The sequence below is a fragment of the Chroicocephalus ridibundus genome, chromosome 4, assembly GCF_963924245.1.
Source record: "Chroicocephalus ridibundus chromosome 4, bChrRid1.1, whole genome shotgun sequence".
Lineage (NCBI taxonomy): Eukaryota > Metazoa > Chordata > Aves > Charadriiformes > Laridae > Chroicocephalus > Chroicocephalus ridibundus.
The window spans coordinates 29,828,500-29,851,162 of NC_086287.1; the positions used below are offsets into that span (position 1 = coordinate 29,828,500).

A 22,663-nucleotide genomic window follows, 5' to 3' on the forward strand; every position below is an offset into this window, starting at 1 on the left:
AACAAAAATTCAAAACATCTACACGGTAGACTCATTTAACGAGCTTGATACACCAAAAAGCTTTTGGAGGAAAAAGTGACCAGGGAAGACAGGAAAAGAACACGTCAAATGTAATTAAATGATATCAAGTAGTACATTTATTTCAGATAGTAAGTCAGCTTCTGACAGTGAGATGTATTAGAATATAGTCTCTGAAGGTAAAGGATGGGAGGAAGGCCTGTTGCTCAAGATACTGAATGTCTGTACAGTGCCTAGCACAATGATGGTCCTTAACTGGGGCTCCTAGGTGCTCCAGCAAAACAAACGCTTTAGGCTTTAGGAGAATGGACTGCATAAACAGTTTTGAAATGGCGTTCCACAACATGGGCTAAATGACACCTAAGCAGCAGACTTCATCTTTTAAGTTCTGCAGGAGAGAAACTTGGTCCAGTAGGTCTTCTCCAACTCCAGTTGGCCCCATTCTCCATCTACCCACCTGCTCTGTGCACAGTTAAAGCAACGTTCACTCATCCCACTGCAACATGGTGAGCCTCTAGGAGAAATGATCGATCCCACTTCAGTCACCACATATAAGAGGGCGGAAAAAAGAGCAGCTGGTCTCACCCTCCTCTACTCCAATAATAGACTCAGTGTCTGGCAGGTGCAGAGACTCAACGCCAAGGCTGGGCTGAGAGTTCATGGAGATGAGATTCTTACTATGCACTGTAGATTCTTCCAGCAAACTGCTGCCCATCAGTGACTCTATTGTGGAAAAAAAAAAAAAACGTAAACCAAAATTCTCATGATGTAATGATACTGCAATGTAAGATACAATCCCTGCCCTACTCTAAGTCACTTGGACTTTTTCCCTAGACACCTACTTTATCTGTTCCTGCTTTTTGGGCATACGGTGCTCCAATGGATGGTAACGCCTATATTTATTGGTTTTGAGCCTTAGTATGGTAGGATCTCATGCAGACTTTGCTTTCTCCTGAAATAATTCACATTGCATAAAAACTCAGGCTGCTTACAACAAGAATACATACCAAAGGGCAGAAATTCCATGCAAAAAAAACCCAATACGCTAGATTCATGTTAATTTTGAAAACAATAAACCTATCTGCTCCTTGACCACAATACAGAAATACACCTTTTTCTTCTATCCTAGAAAAAGGGAGGTTGAGCAATCCATCCTCACCTCCAAGAGGAAGAGTCTTTTATTCGTTACTGGCTTGTGGTCTCCTATTTTCAGGACAAACATCTTCCCTTCTCTTCGACCATCCACTAATTCCTTCCTGCACTTCTCCACAGCGAATGCCCTCCCTTCCTTACCTGGCTGTTCTCGCTCTCTGCTGCCAGATGTTCCAATTCGGGAGTGGTGTTTCCTCATATGCACATTTCTGCTACCACTCTGGGAAAATGTCTTCCCACATATTTGGCACTGATGGGGCTTCACTCCTTGGAGTAGAAGGGGAGAAAAAATATCCCAAGAATTACCAAATCGGGAATAAAGACTTCATCAACCAGAAGCAAATAATACTCTTTTGAAATGGCTGTTGACACCACTGTTGCTAATAATCAGTGAAAAAATACAAATGAGAAATATTATTCCTGTTTCCTGGAGAACAAGAAGCTTCCAGAACAGAAAAGGTTTAGGCATCAGTATTGCCAGCTGTTGGAAGTCTCAAGAGTGAAGAGTAACATAAAGTCTTCAAGGCTGATATATGAGAGGGAACAAGTTATTTGGAATCTCTTACGCAGTGACATGGAAAGTCAACAACTTGCAGCACCTGGTTTACATTACTGAGTAGAGACCGGATGGTGACTTGTCACTGTGAAAGGATTCCCATTTTACCGAGCAGTCCATCATTTTCACAATACAACATGTATGACGTCCATAGGTGTGAGCTCAATAGCACGGAAGCAAAGGAGACAGGAAAGAAAAAGCGTGGAGAACTAGGGCAGTCCCAAAAGTTACTACCCCAATAAAATCTCCTTTTTCCCAAACAAGCCATATTCATAGTGTGCTAATGATATTTAAGATAGATCGATCAAAACAGAAGGCGGAAGCTTTGAAACACTTGTGAAATACATTTCCATCTAATGTTTTGTCCAATTACAAGTATGTAGCATTAAAAAATAAAGGAAAACCCTACCTATGGCAGAAACCCACTCATGAGAGATTTCAGATTTGAATGGCTTTGATCAATAGATAGAGGTGCTAGATTCTCTCTTTTAAATAAGAAAATGGTAGCTATAAAACAGATATTCACCTTCATGACATTTTAGAATCAATTTAAAAAATAAATTTTAAAAATGTAATTTGAATTTAGAAACATAAAATTTAGAAACAGAACCAAGAGAAAGGATTAAAGTATACAGGCTACAGGCGCCACAAAGGAAGTCATGAAACACTACGACCAGAAGTCCTGTAGAAACCAGGGGATTTTTCTTTAGGAAATCAAATTGAAGTCCTACAATAAAGATCTTTGCTTAGATAGGTCACAGAATGTCAAATGAAGACTCTTACCTGAGTGGACAACCAAATGTTTCCGAAGGCTGGAGTATTCGGCAAAGGAGCGACCACATCCCTGTGCCTCACACAGAAAGGGTTTTTCCCCTACAAGGGAAAAGTAAGTTCTTACATTTTGGGATCACTGATTGTCCAAGTCCCTGAGAACAGCCTGCAGATCTCTACCCCATTCTCCCTTTTGGCCTTATACAGAACAAAGTTCAATGGAAATTACACATTAGCCTCCTAAGGCTTTTAAAGCATTCTCTTCATCGCTTTCAAGAGGAAACGCTGCCATTCTTTCTGAAATATTCTTAGATCATCACTTGCTGAAAGTGAAGCAAAGGTCCACTGTTTCTAAATTGATCTTACAAGTATATAAATACCAAAAGAGTAATATGAAGGTGCCTAGACTATGACATATCTCTATATGCAGGTCTTAACAACCAGCTCTCTGCTTCACACGCTCCCAGAATCCTGTTCCCTTTCTGCCTCTCAGTGCCAAAAATCCCATTAACTGTATTTCCCTTCATATCAGATTCTATACTTTATTTCAGATCAGGCTGAAATCAGCAAAATCCCATGAGAGATGTGTCAGTCATTTATATTAATGTGTGTAGGAACAGTAACTCAAGGCACAATTTGTTCTCATAGGCTGAATTTTGTTATTTTTATATATCGCCACAGCTATTTTTGTATTTGTCTAAATGATGATAAATTGGGAGATGACTACGCTAATGTGATGCAATATAATTAATCTGTTCTAAACACCCTCTTAAGAAAGCCTTACATTAAACTAGAGGTAACTTTTGCCTGCAATATCCCACTAAAGAACCCGATACACCATGTTTAACACTATGATTTCAAGTCTTTGACGGGACTACTGTATCAGAGTAACAGCAAGTCCACGGGAGTTAAGCAAACTATTTTACCTATTTTATTGTCTAACATACACATAGCTCTTTCAGAGTGAACTTTCAGTTTTTAAGGTTGTTTCTACTGTGATTTTGCCCTCAGAAGTCCTCTCCCTACAGTTCATTTCTCAGCTTCCTAGCTGCTCTAGTATTCAACGGATTTGAGCAAAAAGGATCAACACAGAATGTTCTGATTGGTGTTACAAGCTGAAATATGTAGCAGATTCTGAAACACTGATTGTACCTTCTGGGTTCTTATAAATATTTAAAACTTTGAAAGAAGGAAGAAAAACTACCATTGACAAAAATAACAGCACGCAGTTCCATCTATAAGAAACCTTAGATCTATTTACACTGGCAGTTTTGGTCTGATCAAACTCTTAACTGCACATTATCAACTTGCAGTTAAGAAAGTTATTATTTACTTCTCCAGAAGCTACTACTCTGTTGGTTGCAGAACACTCACTCTATCATGGTGGATTGTGCATATGTCAGCTGGGCCTAGTAACTTTATCCGTGCCTTGGCTGGGAGCGCTAAGTGCAAAAGAAAACTGTAAAATCTATGGCTGCTGTTACTACACATTCAAAATTTTATTATTGGTATATATAATTTTTAACTACACCCCAACATCTGCCCCCAAACCGTGTGTTCTAGCTAGACTGCAAATTCTTTAAAATAGCAACCTTTTTCCATGTGTTAGGCAGAAGGCATAAACAGCTGCTGGCAGCCCACATAATCTGCGATTTCGTTTTACTAGAGAGGCCTTGTGCTCTCACAGTTGTCAAGGTTATTTTGAAACGTTAACCAAATGTAATGCAACGGTACCTTCCTAGGCCATCAGGGAATCTCTTCACAATATTCCGAGAGGCTTGAACTGTGTCATTTGTTTAAGTGGTGTGATAACCCTGAGTCTTAAAAAAACAACCAAATAAAACCACCAGAATATTCACTATGAATTTTGCTAACTATTAAATTGCTGATCATTTCAGCAGTAACTTGTGTGCGCCTCTGCCTCTCTCAAACAACTTTCTAGGATAAAAACACCTAAAGCACTTCATGCAGTCATCAAGACTTTGGCTGGTACACCGATTTCTAAAAATACTGACAAGGCAGGATCAAATTCTTCAGAGGAGACAGCATAAACAAACCATCTGTAAAATACAGCACTATGAAATAAAGGTTCTTGTTTTATTTAATGTAAAAATCTGAGCATGAGTTAAGAGTACATAGGCTCCAGCATATGGTAACATCGCGAATTAGCGTTAGCACAAATGGAGCAGTTTGCATGCCAAAATGCTGCCTTCTAATTATTGCCTTTTTCACTAGACTTTGCTACTATATTTTTGCTATTCATTGCACTGTATTCCTCACTTTCCTGTATCTCTCAAATGTAGTCACTCTACAAGCAGCAGAGGTAACATACACTAGTCAGATTCAGCCAGATGTCAGTACAGCTATGATTGAGTCCACCAGCACTCCACACTGGAGAAGTATTTAAGCTATTGTGCCTTTCAGGAATTTAAAATAGCTTCTTTATAAAAACCAATTACAGCAGTTGTGTTCCCTAACTATTCCCTTGGGAACAGTCTAGTTTCTCCCCAAAACAACACACACCCCTCCCTCCATCAAACAACTTGAGGGGGGAAGGGAATCTTCAGAGCATGGGTCTGAGCAGAGTACAGCATCATCATGTAGTACTGGAAGGGTGAAACCTGTGTGAAATTATATAGGGTAGTAAAGAGGGTAAGCAGTTAATTAATTTGACCTATAGATCAATGTGAATTGATAGAAAAGCGACGTTAATGAAGGGCAGAGATGAACAACATAATATCCTCAAAAGTTTACGGACAGAGGAGGAAGTGGTTTATTCCTCAGTAAAGACCCCACCCCTGCAGACCACAAATAGGTGAGGTCTAAAACACACCAGTGTGAATTCGTAGATGGTTCTTCAGATTTCCAGCTGTTGTGAACTGCTTCCCACAGCCCAGCTCCGTGCACACAAAGGGTTTTTCACCATTGTGAGTTCTCATGTGCACCTTCAGCCTCTGCAAGACGTAGAAACTTTTTCCACAGCCTTCTGCTGGGCAGGTGAAGGAGCGGTCGTTCCTGGAAATCACCAAAATAGCTGTTTCGTTACCAGCTACTGCAATGCATTTTTCATGAACACTCAACTACTTTTTTTTTTTCATTAAACAAAAAGCAGAAATATTTAAATCAAAATGAATTATATCAGAAAATGGAGATACTCGACCAAAGTAAGTGACCTAAGTCCTAAGGAGCTAGAGTCTGGGTGGTCCACTGGGAAGAATTTGTTCAGGTAATATCTTTTCATCATATTACCTTGCATATTCCCAACCCAGAATGATTTAGTAAAGCAGTGCAATGGATTATATAGAAAAGTTGTGGAATTTCAGTCACTGGAGGATCAAAAATGACTGTATGTGTACATATAACATATGCAATTACTGCTGGCCCTGTCTCAGGGCAAAATGATGGGCTCATGTCTACTGGAGTCCTTCCCGGTTTTTAAGCTTCTCACCTACAATTTACCTTAGAGACTGACCATTTCTTACCTAAAAAAGATTAGGGTTATTTGTTAGAGCAAGCAACTTTGTTCAAGGATTTATAAAAATATGATAGCATCCTGTAAGTTCAAACGTTCACTATACCACAGAAGTGATACCGAAGCTCTTTATTGCGCACCTGTTAAAATACAAATATTCTAAACCAAACACTAACAAGGACTTGCAAAAATAATCTAAAGCTAGTCAAAGTGTTTCAACATAAATGACTTAAAGCAAGCAACAGGCCTAGTATTTCTAAGAGTAATACCAGGTTTTCACAGCTTGTTGACATGAAAAACTAATGCTATCCGAGATACAGAGCACAGTTTTTCAAAGTCATGACAACATAGAGCTTTATTCCGCTCACCGGTGTGTTTTCAGATGATACTTGAAGTGAGCTGGCCACACAAATGTCCGATCGCAGCCCTCAACTGTGCACTTCAGCTTCCTTTCCACACGAGATAAATGAGGAATGGGGCTAGAGTCTTTCGGCTGCCCATCTCCTGAGCAAAGATGAACATTTTCACCTGTAAGAAAAAACCCAGAAATATCTAAAAAAGATACAGATTACTATAATGTGTCAAATTTAATACATAAAACCAGCATCATATATGACACAGGATGGTAAAGCAAGTATATGCTTGGCTACTAATTGTTTACCATGTGCTACATGCTGCTGCCTAGCCCATAAGAGGGATCAGACACAGATTTGCAAACCTTAGAAGGCCCATAAACTATTCCCAACAAGCTATCTGCATCAGATCAGCTGCTACCAGATGAGGCTTATCACAAGAAGGACAGACAGATCAGCTGCTACCAGATGAGGCTTATCACAAGAAGGATAGAAAGCCAATGCATCAAAAATTGTAAAAATTGTTTCTATATCAACATCAACCAACTAATTCTAAATAGGGTAACTATTTTTAAAAATGCCTTAGCTAAAAAAAGAGATATTGCATTTGTTTGCAACTATTTATTAAAATAATTAGCTCACAAAGCATGTCACTAAATCAAATTCTCCAGAAAGCTGATCTCCAAACCCAGCAGAGCTAAGAAGAACGCATGAATTACAGTATGCATTAAAAATAGATATCTGAAAGTGAAAATGAAAGTTGAAATACAAGCAGCTGCAGTCAGAAAGAAGATACTCTTTACATGTACCAGAGAACAGGCGGACTACAGTGGAACTGCTGGCTCCACTGAAGTTCATTCCCTGAGAAAAACTGAGGAGCCTATTTATATTGCAGAAAAATTACACGATTGTTCTGTATAATTCTGTCACTGATAATGTGAAGACACATCAGAATAGATTAAAAGCAAGAGAGAGTGAAAGAGAGAGAAAGAAACGAGCCGAAACTAGGGGCCCTGTATGGAACATTCAACTTTTGAGACAGAAGCAGGGGATTTCCTACCATTATTGCTTGCTTTGGCATTCTTAGCGAGCTGTGCACGAGTGGCAGCAATTAAACTGTCATGGGCCAATTCTTGGACTCGTAGGAACCATGGGGTACTGCTGTCTGTGCTATCATGAGAGAGAAAGTCATTCCCAGAATCTTCTGCTTCATCTTGAACAAAGACCAAGTGCTCTGCTGGAGACCCCAGCCCTAGAAAAGAAGAAAACTTAATGAAACAGAAGGATGATGTAAGCGAGGGAAATTTCTTTTGCTTCCCAGAGGCTAGTGTTCATGGCATAGAGCCAATAGCTCCACTGAAAAAGTCATCACTGACCTCTACATTGGAGGAAGCTGATGGTGATTAAATGCTCCTGAAATACCCAATAATGCCCAGCAAATTTCATGATCTTTCCCCTTCATAAGTAGCAGGGACAGAGTTGTACTTGTACCTCCTGCATTCTGTTGTCCAAGACATATCCAGCCAGATGACAAACAGAAGGAGAATTACCTGCTCTTGTTAGGTTGAGGAGAATAAATGAAGTGCTATCACTGGGCTGGAGGTCTTGCAATAAACTGGAAGTCTCTGGTGTTGACAGAAGTTCAGATGGTTTCTGTACATTCTGTGCCCTTGTTTCCTCTCCATCAGGGCCCACATTTACCTGTAGACTTCTCAAGACAGCAGATGAAGAAACATCTTTGGAAGAATTAGTGTGACTTGGAGAAGTGAGATCTCTTTCATCATCTAGTGAAGAAAGTGAAACAAGAGTAAACCAAAATATAAATACACTATGAATAAAAGATACCTGTGAAGTTATTTTTCTAGAAAAAAAAGTAGAACTTGAGAGAGACTGGAGGAAGGAATTTTCTAACTAGTCAGACTGCACTTTAAATGAGAAAAGTTTCAGTCACCCTTCCAAATTTGTTCCCCCATCCCTGGAATGCCTTATCAGCAGGAGGCAGTGCGCCACAGTGGCACGGTAAGACAGCTGTATGAAGGGCACGCTCGCAAAGATCTGCTGCATAGATTTTACCTGGCAACATGAGTCTGTTGCATTCTGAGGTCTCAGTAACAGGAAGGAGAGAAAGACAGGTGATGTCTTTTGGTTCTGACTCCACCAGCCCTTGCCCCAGTGGAATAGAAGTATTCTGGACAAATTGAACCAGCAGCTGAAAAAAGATACTGCAGATTAGGTCAAGAGCAGCACCAATCATTTAAAAAGGTACTAAACCCAGTCCATTACCCCCTACTGTCTTGTAGGAGACAATTAATATAATCCCATGAACACACATCAAAGTAAATGGAAGCTTTTCAATTTACATTAATCACAAAGAAGGAGTTGTTTATATTTGTCATCACTTCTTTAACATACAAGAAACAGCTCTGGATCATTGCAGACTACTCAGAAGGCTACTTAGGCTATACTTCTTTTTAATTAATCTTTTACCAAGATAAATTTTACCAATATATGCTGTGTTTTAAGGCATATATTCCTTTTTAATTAATCTTTCACCACTTGATACTTTACTATACTCTAACTTTACAAGTAAATGTTTTCTACGGTCAGCTTTTAGTACAGGAATTTTTTTAAATGTTCGTCTTTAAATACTTAACTGAAAGAAAGTTGGCCTTTTTTAAATAAAAAAAAGCAAGCAAAAAACTAGTTGCAAAGATGCCTAGCTAATGGCTATTCAAAATAGGCAGATAATGATCAGAGGAACAATGCTGGGATGACAAGGGGGAGAACAGAGACAGCCTTATCCATCCAAATCAGCTACTCCTAAACCCATCAAAGATGGACAACTAAAGCCATTGGCCTTCCTGTGAAACCCACCCACTAAGGGGATTCAACAGAAGAAACTCTCTCCAGAATACTATGCAAAATAAGGGTGACTATTGCATAAAGAGGTATAAGACTTATACTGGGATGCATTCCCTGGGGAGGACTTTGGGATTGAATAAGAGATTTGGGGGATTTATTACGCATTTTTTAAGGGAAAGGCCAAAGGCAGGAAAAGGAAGGAATCAAGGTGGAATCAAGGGCAGAACAAACAAGGGAAAATGGAGGGAGGAAAATAAAAGAGGCCCATTACATATAAGCAGGAAGTTGGTCAATTCTGTTGTCTGGCACAACATAACCGTTGCAGTCTGTCCTGTCTTCTTATTAAACTCCATTCCTAACCATTTCCTGTGTGATGCCGCTCTCTAGAGTGTGTGTGTGTCATATTCTAGTGAACTCCAAGCCAGACTAGTTGGCAAGCAGAATGAGAGGTGTGGGGACGTACCCTGGAGAAACCCATGAAGGTTTTCTCTAGGCAGCAGCCCTTGGAAACAGAATCAGGCACTTTGTGCTGCCTGTGTTTATGTGGGTAAAGCTACAAGCGTCCTCCTACCTGCGTTAATCTGTTTGGTACCAGTCACATCTGTCTGTGTGTGTGTGTGCACACCTGTTTGAAAATTGTACTAAACCCCACTAGTGTCTGGATCAAGATCAGAAATAGAGAGCAGCCTTCATCTTGATGGGCCCAGAGGGTGAGAGATGTCCAGGTGACTCGGTCCAGCAGATTCAGGTATCCTTAACATCAGTCAGCTCTGGCCATGCAAAAATTACTTCTGGCTAACTCCTAAAAATCTTGAGTTATAAAAAAGGAACCTGACACTTGAAAAGGAACTGGAAGTCAGCGAAATGCCTTTCCTCACCCCTGAAAGTCTTCCCATATTTAACCAAGTTCAGAGCAGCAAAGCATGCACCTTGTTTACTCATTCTGTCCCCTTGACAACATCTCAAGCTTTTGTCAGACTATTGGAGATAACGCTGGACTCCTTTTTACCTCCAAGGCACAGACACAGAAATGAGACTCTCTTTTTTCCATTACCAGCGCCACAGCAGCCCATACTAAAATATTCTGATTTAACAAAGGAAGTGCTGCTGGGAGTTAAAAGATAACAGCCTAACTTTTGCAATGTACTGAACTAAGTCTTCTGTGAACTCCACAAGCTTTTTTAACAAATACAGTCTCAAATCCCTGCCCTGTATGGACTTAAACTTCCGGAGACCAGAAAGACTGAAAGGGGTCAGTTGTAACAGACTCAGACACATACTCCACAGTCCAGAGAAAATGCCCCTCAAAACCATATATAAGATCTACTTATTTGGCTGTAAGTTCTGTCAAACAGACTTACTCCTATATCCATATTCTCAAAACATTTTGAAAAACACAGATGAAAGAAATACGGAAAATAATAATATACCAAAAACTTAACTCTCAAATCACTATTCCTTATCTCTAGGAAACTCCTTGACATAAAGATCCTGCATTCTGCTGCTGTCTAGCAAACTGTATGCAACAGACTTCCTTTATTTTTGGCATTTAGAAGGAAGCTGTACAAGACAGTTATTGAAAAGCTACTACCCCCATTGTGACACATTTTAGCATGCATTTACACAGAGTCCAGATGGAATTGTCTGTGCAGTGAGATGGTTCATCAGTGTCAAAAGAAACAGAGTAAAAAAGCAAACTGTACGCCCATGGTACGTTTGCGATTAAAACCCAACAGTCACCAATAATTTGATTCTTATTTTGTATGTTGTGATTGTCTTAGTATTTAATTTTCAGAACTACTGGCACACAATTCCAAATCGTTTCTATAGCAGATACCGGCCTTTTGAGCCCCTCCTACACCAGGACTAAGTTCATTAAATCAAAGAAACTGCAAAGAAAACTTAATAGTTTGGGCTCTCATTTCTCTATGCTTATTTCCTCTCATGAAAACACTGGAAAAACTGATGCTTCTTCCAACAGTTTTACCTCGAAGAGTTACTGCTGTCACAACCCTGAAGCCTCAGTTGCCCTGAGTAGGTCTCACCTGGGGCTCTCACCCACACCCTCTGCCCAGGGTCTCCATTTAAACACAGGGGCTCCATTTAAGCTCGGCCTGTGCTCCTTAAGTCCCTTTCTGAGCCATGTTGTAGGTTTACCTGTCTCAAACCCTGTCTTCTGGTTGAACCTCAGACTTGTACTGCATCAGTGTCTCCAGCTACTCCTGACTGGACTCTCTGGATAGATCCTGGACCTGGTTCATCGCTTTGTCTTGTCCAGGGGCTGTGGACGGACCCTGTTTCCAGCACCTGTCCCTGCCTGCCATGCTCAGGTGCTGCAGGACCATGTCTTGGTCAGTAAGGACACTGATGGCTCCCAGCTCACCCTCGCTTAGGAGCAGCCTGTCGTCACTGACAATTGTGAAGGTAAAAATTAAGTCTCAAAGTCATTCGGATGGCAACATGCCACTTGAACTAGGCCACAAGCCAGACTGCAGTTTGACAGATTAGCATTTTTTCCCCTTAGGTATATTGTAAGATTACCCAGAGGCCCCAGTCAGAAGAGGGAACTATTTTTATGTTGTCAAAAAAATACATAGGCAACAGGAGACAGTCCCTCCCCCAAGGCAATGCATTCTAATTTAAGATTAAAAAAATAGGAGAAAGAAGGGTAAAAAGAGAAGGGAGTTAGGAATAACAGAGCAAGGCAAGCAGAAGAAACAAGTTGGACTAAAAAATGCGAGCAGCAAGATGATTCTAAATTACTGGATTGCCTTTCACTTAAAAGCTGTTCATGATCCCTACTGCTGCCTACTCCACCACAAAACGCTTGTTTTACGGACACTTCTATTTTTAGACAGAAAGTCTTAGATAAAACTTTGCCCCTGCAATAGGAAAGCTTTGCTTTAAACTCTCCGCTTCCACACAGCAACATTAAGCCACCAGGGAAAAGCAAAATGCAGCAGCCACAAACAGATGTTCAAAAGAAAATAGATCCTTTTCATTTTCTTTGTAAAGTAGTAACAGGCTAGTACAGAGAATTAAAAGGGGGGCAAAAGAAGCAGAAGTAAACAAAAGGACATGAATCATGTTCATTGTTAAAATGTGGAATAAAAAACCCCAATGCTTCCAATAAACTAAAGCAAACCAATCACCAAATATATTCCTCCCAAGTTGTATCTTGGCAGCCACATACCTTCAGAAACCTTCCTTCCTGTTCAAAATCATTGAATACCTTTGTGACAACTAAAGCAACTGGAATATGTGAAAAAAAAACCCAACAACTAATTACAAGCACTGTGTGCTGCTTTCTTAAGTTTCTTTCAATTTGTTTTTTCAGCTGAAAGCAAATTGGAAATTGTAGGGATATCTGGTAATTGGCTATTCAGCATAAAAGACAGACTAGGAAGAGAAGAAGTGATAAATTAAACGTGCAGATACACAAACTCTTAACAAACTGCAGATAAGAGAGAGTAACAAAGACCAGAACTCCTGGAACACTGATGGATGGGCAATTACGGGAACGACTTGAATGTAACCTTGAAGAAATTCGACCAGAAACTTTGCAAAAGATAGGAAGAATATTAGCATGGGTTACGACAACACATCTTGTGGGCAAGAGCAAACTTCTTATGGGATACGGGGGGGAATTCTGGGACCAGGTAAAACTTATTATTAAGGTGTCTTAAGAGGAGGCTGTGGGAACATGAAAAACTTATGGATGTTTAGGGGAAGGATCAAAGGCGGGGAAAGGGAGGGATCAAGGTGGATAGGAGAGGAACAACCCTAAGGAACAGGAAAGGGGTGGGGGTTAATATGGGTTGACCACATGCTAGCAGGCTGCAGATCAGTATGCTGCTCTGCCTTGTCACTGTAGTCTATCCCATCTTCTCAAATGCTGTTTGCTCCTAAATAGTTTCTGAGTATGTTCATGTAGCTCAGTTCAAGTTGGACTAGCTTGTGAACAGGACAAAACCACAGTCTGGAAACCCAAGATCTTGGCCAGAGGCTGGATTAAAGGGCCCAGGGCCTGGAGATGGATACTGGAAGGACTCAAGGTCTGGCAGTGACTGGACATAACTGTGACGGTGAGTATGTCCATCAGCTGAGAGAGGGCACATGTGTGATATGCTAGCAAATTTCAAGCCTGATTACCTGATGAGTAGGAACAGAATTAGGCCATTTGTGGCCTTCCTTGTTCCATGTGAATGCCATTTTTGTTTGTGGGTGCCTGTAAAGGTACTGTCCTGCCATATGTTAGTGTTTACAGCCATACGTGCCTGTACTGTCTATGTGTGCGTGGGCGCATGTTTGCAGTTCAGGCTCAGTCTCAGCCTTTTGCCTGCAGCTGGGAACCGTCCAGTGGTCTCTTGTCTGAAGGACCAGGAGCGGAGGAAATCTCTCAGAAGCTACAGATTGTCAGATCTCGTAACCACATAATATCTGGCATGACAAACAGGATCCAGATGGGCTGTAAGTATTCCCGAGATGGTGTCTATAGAACCCCTACGCAAGAAGGGGACTGATCCTTCGCAAATATGGCCAAAATGCTAGAATTTGTAACCAAGCAGACAGGACATCTTGGGGCACCTGAATATGAATAGTTAGGGAAACTGAATGTACAGAATATTAACAGAACACAGAAGGAATGATAAGAGGTGTAAAGTGGCTTTATAGCTAAGATATGCCTTGGAATTTGAAACAAATTTTAATATTAATTAATTGCAATGGATGACATCCTCAACTGAGAGATTCAAACTTTATGAGCTAGATGTAAAGAGAGAACCTATAAGACTTGGAGGGACAAAATGTGCAAAGTTCAGATGCACCTTGCTATGAAGAATTTTATTTTTGACTCTGCCATACCACCTTCTTGAATATACCCTCCTTTTACTCTTCTGCTGAAACACCACATAACTCTGAAAATCCTGTAAGTAATGTAGACTGTGTATGTACTAAAAATGTAAAATATTTCTTGGCTCTTGTCACTAAACAAATAATTGTCATCCCTGACGGCCAAGAAGAGATGGTTGGACAGGATGATTTCAGGGTTTATCACCACAAGCAGTGCAGAATGCTTGTGCTACCAAGAAGCTTATATAATGCTCTTGACCCAAGGGGGGAAACTAACCAAAAAAAACCAAGCATTGAAAAATCTGTTTAACGAACTGGGACTCCATCCTAGAGATCCTAAAAATAACACAGAACACTACAGAAATAAAAGAAAATACGTCCATCTGGGATGGACTGGGTTGAAGTTTGTGTCCCATAACAGAACCTCTTGATCAGATGATTCAAAAGCCAAGAAGTGTCAGGCAGCTGCTTGCTTTGAAGTGGGGGTGGCTGGGAGGGACAGGGGTCCCAGCCCAGCTACTAACTTTCAGATCTATCCTACCACCAGACAGCTGGACTAGACTCGCAGAGCAGCAGGGACCACGTTTTTAATCGATACTGTTTCGGTTCTAAATTTAGCCAATGAACCACTACAAAGTGAAGAGGTCAAAACAACATTTAGCAGAGGGGGAGGGGAAAGGAGGGGCTGGAGCTGAAGGGCGCGGAGGGCAAAAGGCTCATTAGCTGGAAACTAGGATGCCCTCCTCCCCGCATACAATCTGTGGGGAATTAATTCATTCCCAAGAGCCCTTCCTTGAGAGGTGCTAATGAGGAAAGAGAAGCTAAAATACTTCCCTCCCCCTCCTTTTCAATAGCCTTTCAATTCAATTTATAGACCAAAGCTGTAGTTCACTTGATTGTGCTGGAGCTCCCCCGACAGCAGAAAGCACCCTGCAGTGCACCTGTGTGGTGGAGGTGGCTGGAAACATTTGCAATTTTAACGAATCACCCTTAAGGCTTAAAGCATGCAAAATGCAGATCTTATCAGTTCCCTGAGGAATGCTGGTAATACAGCTTTGAGGGCAGGGAGTCGAAAAAAAAAAAAAAAAAAAGCAGATCCATCTGCCCGTACAAACTGTCTCCAAACCAGCTTTGTACCTTCCTACAAAAGGAGGGTTCACCTCAAGTATTAAACGTTTACTGGCACATTGGTGGCTTCTTTAGGGATAAAAGCAGTAGCAAAGAAGTTCATGCAATCCATCCATAGTGCTTTGATTAATATTATCTAGATGTCACACAAATACAGTTAGCTCTTAATTAATACCTTTCTCCCATGGTAGGGGATATGAAAGACCATCAGTGGCTATAAGAATTATGGTGCCGTGGCTCACCAGAGGACATAAAAATTACAACTGACTTTCAGAGATACTTGAACTGCTCTTTGAGAAAGGTGTAAAAAGTTTCACATTAAAGGAGTAGAAAATAGTACTAATTAACACTCAGCTTTCACAATCAGAACCAGAAAGAGGGTGTGTATAGATTTGGTAATTCACAATGCAAATTATCCCCAATTTGTAGTATAAAACAGCCTTGATCAAGATTGAAGAACATGATTTAGAAGGCAACATCTATGGAAAGGATGCCCTCTGTAATCATACTAGCTTTCACGCTTCAGGCCTGTTCCTACTGAGAACAGCCTACTCTGTTCTGGGCTTGCTGGGAAGGAAATGCAACTCTGCTAGGGGGAAATAGGACTGTTATGTAAACATGCCTAATTAACAAATACCTTGCTGAAGTCAAGAAAATACAGGCCCACTTACAGCTCCTATTTGAGAAATAAGCAAACAAGAATTCCAACTATCCTGGTCCCTGGCTGTCAGAAATAATCTATGGGAATCGACCCACTCACAGACTGAAGTTACAAAGTCCACCACCTTATTGTTCAGAGCTGGGAGAATATTTGATAGAAGTTATGAGATATAATCCATAAAGCAAGAAAAAGGAACTCCTTTTGCAGCCCACACTGAGATTACTCAGGGCTACTATTAATTTGCAGCTACTTTTCCTGCATAGTGTGATTGGACTTCAGCTGCCCTGTTAAGACACAAATACCTTACCGCATCACCTGGGCTGTGACGAATTACCAGCATGTAATCATCATTCTCTTTAGAGTATCAGTTTAAGATACCTGCTGTATTGCATATGGACTGAAAAGGGATAGAAAGAGAAGACTCAATAAAAGCCATTCTATTTACACTTGTGAACTTCCCCAAAAGGTACCTCACAGCAGTACTAAGTCTTCTGCTCTAGGACCTTCGCGTTCTGAAGAGGTAAAGCTGAGAATCAAAAAAGCAAGGACACAAGGCAATATAGTCCTCTGCACTTTTACGTGGAGGAATGTACAGATAGCTGCCTAACGGCTATTCAGCCTAAGACAAAGTTAAGAAACAGAAGATGTAATAAATGGAACACACTGATACAATTGTGTTGAATGTAACAAACTGCAGACAGTTATATCTAGCAAACTACAGGTTAGAGTAACAAAGACCAGAACTCCTCAGACACTATCAATAAGCCACCACTGAAGTGAAATCTTGAGAAGGTTCAACCAGAACTTCTGTACCTGGTAAGGAAACAAAATTGGGTTATAGGAAAGACCAAACTTATTATTGGATGCAACAGGGACTGCAGGATGTGTAAAACTTATGATGCAATGTTTAGGGAGAGGATCAAAGGAGGAATTGTTGTGGGTAAGTGGAGAAAGAACCATGGGTAGAGGGGAGAGAAGACTCTAATGACATGTTAGCTGGCTGCTGATCAATATACTGCTGTGTCTGATCACTGCAGTGCCTTCTATCTACTTACTAAAATATTCCTAAATATTCTCCCTGCAAATGTGTGCACTTCTAGGGAACTTCTAGTTGACTAATGCATGAGTAGGAGGCAAACAGTCTGGAAAAACCCAAGATTCCAGCCAGAAACTGGCTAAAAACCTCTGTGTCTGGGCACGGATACCAGAAAGACTTTAGGCCTGGCAGAGACCAGAGACATCTGTGAATGTGAATACATACGAGTTGAGTGATGAAGGTATAGATACATTCCACTAACAAACTTTCGTGTTGTTCGTGCTGTTTGTGTTTACCTCTTAAAGGTCTTTTACCTGTGTATGCGTTAATCTGTTTGCGGCCAGCTGTATGTGCACTGTGTGCATACACACACACATCACTGCAATTCACACTCAGCCATGCTACAGGCGGAAGCTGGGAACGGGCCAGCAGCCTCCCACCGAGCAACCGGGATCCCCTAGGTGCTGCTGCCTACCACGTCTGCCAACTGCTTAATGGAAACATGAGCACTTTAAAAAACAGAACTGGCTGATGCTAGTAGAATAATCCAGACTCCCCAAAACCAAGTAAAGTCAATTTGGTTTGAGGGAAATAAGTAGTCAGTACAGTAATTTATTTTATTCTTGTAACAGAAAGAACATTATAATAGTGAAAAAAATAATGTAACCTGAGAACAGGCAAGATTATTGGCTGACACTTCAAAGGAGGGTAAAAATCCTGCAATATTCTTTAATCTTTTACCATTCAAATTAAAACATGGAAGCATTAGAAGATGCCACCGTAAATATTTTGAGAATTAATATGTAAGCAGCAAACTCTTTTTCTAAGTGTTGCCCATAAGCGCTCCTGGAAACCAAACCCAATTCATAATTGCTCACCTCAGGTTTGGATTCTAACTCATCCGATAACATTGATTCAAGTGTCCGATTCCTGTCGCTGTCCTCAGCAAGGCACAGATTTTTTTTTTTAGTTCAAAGAGAAGGGCGCTCCCTGCTTATTCTCATATTTTCCTAAGTGTTAAACAGTGTGGTGGTCCTTCTGCAAGAAGCTGTGTTATGCAAGTATTCAATTTAACCTGAAACAATAAAAAAGAAAATATAAAGAGATAGGAACTAAAAAACAAGAGCAAAGTGAAAAAGAAGTGAGCAGATGTTGCATGTAACTGTAAAATATACTTTTAAGTACTGGGAAAAGTCATTTACCCAGGTTCCTGCATTTCTGTTGTCTTTGAGTCAGCAAAATAACATCCTAACATGGCAAAATTAATTTTCAGAGGCTATTTACCACATTTTCTTTGCAACAGCTCCTTTTCAATGTAAAATTGAATTGTTTGTCCTGGAAACTTATGGGTTCAACTGAAAAATCACATGGAGCATGCAGGAGACAAGGAAGCTGAATTCCCAGCCTGCAAGACAGTGGAATTATCCAAACTGTTGATGAAAAGCAACCATATACAAACAACCTGTCACCAAGAAACCCCTGCTTTTCCTGTCTGTCAAGATGTTACATTTCTGATTATGAGAAATATCTTGATGAACACAGGTAGGTTAGAAATTATTTCAGGAATACCCAAGTGATGTTTCTTCTTTGGGCTACAAGGGCAAATGAGTACAGGTTTCTATCTATTTTTGCCTACTGGGAAAGCACTCAGACACTAATGATGGGAGAAGAAACTAAACTATGTACAGTTCTCCCCCCCCATCATAATTACAAATCTATTGAATATATTAAAAAATAATGAGGATACTGGATTGGCTAAAAAGAGAACTTAAAAGCTGTCCTCTAGTACTCCTGGCAGCAAGCAGCGTGGCAGAAGGCGCTCCGTACAGGAGCCTCATCTTCTGCCGTGAAGGAACAAGACAAGCACAGTGAAAGCAGAGTAGCTCGGACCAAGGCACACAAGCACCGGAATAGCTGGGGAACATCCCGGCCCGTTCCCCCACTGTCCCCTTTCGTCCCGCAGCCGGGGGGGGCGGGCCCCGAGCGACCCACGGGGACGAAGACCAGAGCTGCCAGGCCCGGCTGCCCGCGGGGGGCACCCGCTGGACCCCGGCCGGATCGCGGAACGGGGTGGGGGGGGAGAGAGGGAGGCCCTGTCGCCACGGGGGCGAGCGGAGGGCCGAGGTCCGGCGGGGCCCGCGCCCCTCCCCCACGCCGGACAGGTGCGCCACCCCTCCCCTACGGCGGGGGCCAGTCCCTCGCTGCGAGGGGCGACCCCCGGCGGCGATGAGGGGACGGGCCGCTCGCCAGCCGCTCCCCGGGCTGCTCGGCTCCCGTGCCCCGCAGAGGGCGGAGAGTCCTGCAGGAGCACCCCGGTCCCCTCCTCCCCCCGCCCGCCTTACCGGCATCTCCGCCGCCCGGATGTGACGAAGCACCCGACCGGAAATTCCAGAGGCACGGGGTGGGGGGGCAGTACCGCTCCTCCAGCTCTATGGTGAGCGCTGTGAGGAGCGCCGCTTCCGCCGGCCGCTTCCGCCCTCCCCCCTCCGGCCTTACCGGGTGCAGGTGCCCGGCAGCGCCGCCCCTCCAAGGCCTCCTAGCGCTCCCCCCGCGGCCCGGACGGGGCAGCGCCGGTGCCGCCCCGAGGATCCTCCGCGGGGAACCTCCCGCCGGTCCCGGGAGCGGGGTTCTGGCGCCTCCCTCAGCCCCGAAAGCCGGAGCGGTGACAGCTTGGTGCTGCGGTGTTTCCCCGGCTCCATCGGGATCGTTACTGGGGCTGCAGTGCTCAGCTGCAGCCCGATTCCGCTTAAAATAACCTTGTGGTTCAGACAATGTTTTACAGGCGAAGATTATGCAGGAAGCTTACTGTCAAGTTCTGCGTTTAACTGCTGAACTCTTTTCTTCATCATAAATTAGCGCAGAAGACACGTTACTTCAGTTTGTTACAGCACATGTGGAAACACCGGTTTCCCACTAGTGCTCGGTTCCTGTTTCTGCTTTGCTCTGACTTGGGGTGTCTGTTCTAGCAGCTGGTGATGGAGAACTCCCGCGTTCACAGCAGCTCATTAATGACACACACCAAGTTAGTAATTCCAGAAACATGTGTGTCTTATCAATGTACCTAAAAATCAAGAAGGGACTGAGTAATTGAGAAAGCTTGTACTTTGGTTTTTGCTCATTAGCCTTATCTCGTATCTGCCGGTCAGCAGGACGGACGTCCTGAAGCAGCGGGGGATTGGCAGCCTCTGGTCTTGACATCAGCTGCTGAACTGATGACCTTTAGGTCCAGTGAACTTTAACTAGTCCTTTGTAGCTTTGGATCCACGTGTGATTCCCGACTCCCATGCCAGAAAAGGACTGTGCTGGGGTTGGTGTTGCTGAGCAATGAGAAGCCCAGTGATATGGGAGTAACCCAACCGGAGCTGTCAGGGCTGGCAAAACCAGGTTCCCTGGGGCTGCCTGGGCACACAGCCCCTTCTGATCCATGGCGGACTGCAAGAACCTGTGGTTGCTTCCCAGGAAATGACTGTTGTTATCTGCCTGTGAGCTGCTTTGGAATGGTTTCCTCTCTTCAGCCCCTCTAAGATGTGCGGTATGGCTCCTCTGCCTTTCAGCCATTTGAAATATTTGATTTGCAGCTTAAAGATTCACGGTTACCACCCTCGACTTTAAATGTTTAGCGAGTGGCTTCATGGAGGGCTCTGCACTGGAGTTGTACTGACAGCCTAGTGCTTCAGCAAAAAGATGGTTGACCAGCTGCTTCCTGGAGCCACCCAGTAACTCCCTGAAGTCTGCAAGCAAGTTAAATGCGTGTCTTTTTCCGAGGTATTATCCCATCAACTTGCAGTCACTGCATTAGCACTAACAAAAGATTGCACCGTGAAATCAGCTCTCAGTCAAGCTGAAGCACATTTCTGATGTCCAAGGCAGGGCAAACTGTGATTCAATGCCCAGAATCGTCAGCCCCAGAGATTTGTTTGCCCCAGTGCCGCACTGGCCATGCAGATAGATTGAATTGGGGAACTGCACCAAGTCTGGCATTTATCATGTTGGACTTGGCCATGGCTGTGACAACCTGAAGCTTTAGACAGACACAGTTACTCACTCAAGCCTACAAAACTGAAGGTAAGAGCTCCCAAGACTGAGTTTTTTAACACGACCCCAATAAGCTGGAGCTGAGTAAGTGACCATGCAATGGTCACAGTAAAAGTGTTTATTATCACAGGGACAATCCCAGCATGCCACATTTGCTGTTCCAATACAACCCAACAAAGGCAACAGGAAATGCAGAACTACTAACTTCATAAACCATTTTTTCTTGAGGCCACTTTGGTAATCCCAGGGCACTGAATCGTAAAGCTTGATTCAGTTGCATTAAAATATTTAGTAATCTTGGAAGTCCTTTGACTCATCATCAGCCCAACAACGTGGAATTGTTGAGTAGGTATTAAAATATGGCGACGTGTAGGTGCACAAGTTCCTTTCATTTGCATCCTTCTAGACCAGATGAGTTTGGCTGCTTCAGAGCTTGCATCTTGACTGCCTGGGGAATTTTGGTCTAATCTGATAGGGGAATCTGCCGTGGGAGTAGCTCAGCGCTTACCTGAGTTGTTTATGCAGGTCCAAATCACTGGCGCAGGTGTGTGAAGCAGCACTGGTCCCCGATGGGAAGAAGAATTATCCGTCTGGGAATTTCCTGCAGTCTCACTTTCTCAATAACATCTGTCCCTCCAGGATCCTTCTCTCTAATCAAGGAGAAATCGAAGACTCAGTCACGTTTCCCCCATGACCAGACTCAAGCAAAGAGAAACGATACTGGTTTTTCACCCCAGAGAGAAAATGGCTAGTCATGGAGTAAAGGGAGAGTGGTGGTTTAGATTTGGTTATTGATAAATCTGTTTATAATGGGACTCTATTCTGAATGCAGAGAGGAGCCTACACTTTATTTCTCTTAGCACGTCTTTTGTTCCTTCATGTGTACGTTTCTGTACGCCCAAATATAACATTGTTACATAAACTCATGTGCGTTATTCTGAGATACCGGCAGTACTCAATTTTATTTCAACAAGGTTTTTAAAAGTGTAAAACTTACATGTAAAATTGCAGTTAACTTCGCTTTGACATTCAACCTTTGCAGCATCAGTACGTAACAGATTTTTAAATTCTCTCAAAAGCCCGTGCACACCCGAGAAGGTACCTTCATAGGATCATAGAATGGGTCGGGTTGGAAGGCACCTTAAAGATCATCTAGTTCCAACTTCCCACACCTACAGCTGATGTTGGCGCGGGTACTACAAAGCGGATGAATTTTTAAAAGAGACTGAAAGGACCAAGATTTGGAGCCGTTTCTCATGCATCCCCCCCGGGCTCACATCCAGTCCTGTCACATGCCGGACCCTCCGTCGCGCTTCGCCCGTCCTGCCTACTCAGCGCCTTTCCCGCCGCGGCAGCTGGAATGCTGCTGAGGTAATTCCGCCGGCTGGAAGGCGGGTGGGCAGACACAGGCCTCCACGCCGCCGCCGCCGCCCGGCACCCTTTACACGGTTCCCTCAACACGAGGCCCAGCGCTCCCACAGACACCGGCCGCGGGCCTCCCGCCGCACTGCGTGAGGGGCGTAGGAGCCGTTTGAGGGGGAGGAAGGCCTCAGGGCACCCGGACGCTCCCGCCCCCAGCTCGGCAGCGGGGCTGGGACGGCTCCGCACGCTGCCCCCGCCGCCGGGGGACAGGGTGGCGGCGGCGGCGGCCCCCGTGTGCCGGCAGGGAAGGGTTAACGGCCACCCTGCCCCGGCAGGGGCGGTTGGGCTGGCCCCGCCTCCCATTCGACCGGTAGCACGTTCCATTCTCCCCCCCGGCGGGGTAATT

General features: G+C 43.2%; 1 protein-coding gene across 3 annotated transcripts; it reads right to left on the reverse strand.

Annotated features, from left to right (window-relative positions):
• Positions 1–84: 84 nt before the first annotated feature.
• On the reverse strand, positions 85–22,580 carry ZNF410 (zinc finger protein 410). Of its 3 annotated transcripts, XM_063332149.1 has the most exons (11): positions 22,173–22,580; positions 21,404–21,545; positions 17,739–17,935; positions 8,396–8,531; positions 7,873–8,106; positions 7,383–7,574; positions 6,338–6,497; positions 5,331–5,512; positions 2,510–2,599; positions 1,312–1,437; positions 85–741 (listed from the first exon to the last, which is right to left on the reverse strand). In XM_063332149.1, the coding sequence occupies exons 3-11, from the start codon at positions 17,769–17,771 to the stop codon at positions 557–559; spliced, it is 1,338 nt and encodes a 445-aa protein (XP_063188219.1). In that variant the 5' UTR covers positions 17,772–17,935; positions 21,404–21,545; positions 22,173–22,580; the 3' UTR covers positions 85–556. The 3 variants fall into 3 exon arrangements, with proteins under 3 accessions (XP_063188219.1, XP_063188220.1, XP_063188221.1); XM_063332150.1 differs by lacking the exons at positions 21,404–21,545; positions 22,173–22,580 and adding an exon at positions 19,203–19,254; XM_063332151.1 differs by lacking the exons at positions 21,404–21,545; positions 22,173–22,580 and adding an exon at positions 18,145–19,195.
• Between the last annotated feature and the right edge of the window lie 83 nt (positions 22,581–22,663).

Coding starts and splice junctions, on each gene's coding strand:
- ZNF410 (XM_063332149.1), bottom strand. CDS start 17,771: ATGTTATCGGATGAGTTAGAATCCAAACCTGAG. Junction 8,532..17,738: donor AGTTAGAATCCAAACCTGAG/GTGAGCAATTAT, acceptor ATCTTTTTTCAG/CTGCTGGTTCAATTTGTCCA. Junction 8,107..8,395: donor CAACAGACTCATGTTGCCAG/GTAAAATCTATG, acceptor TTTCTTCACTAG/ATGATGAAAGAGATCTCACT.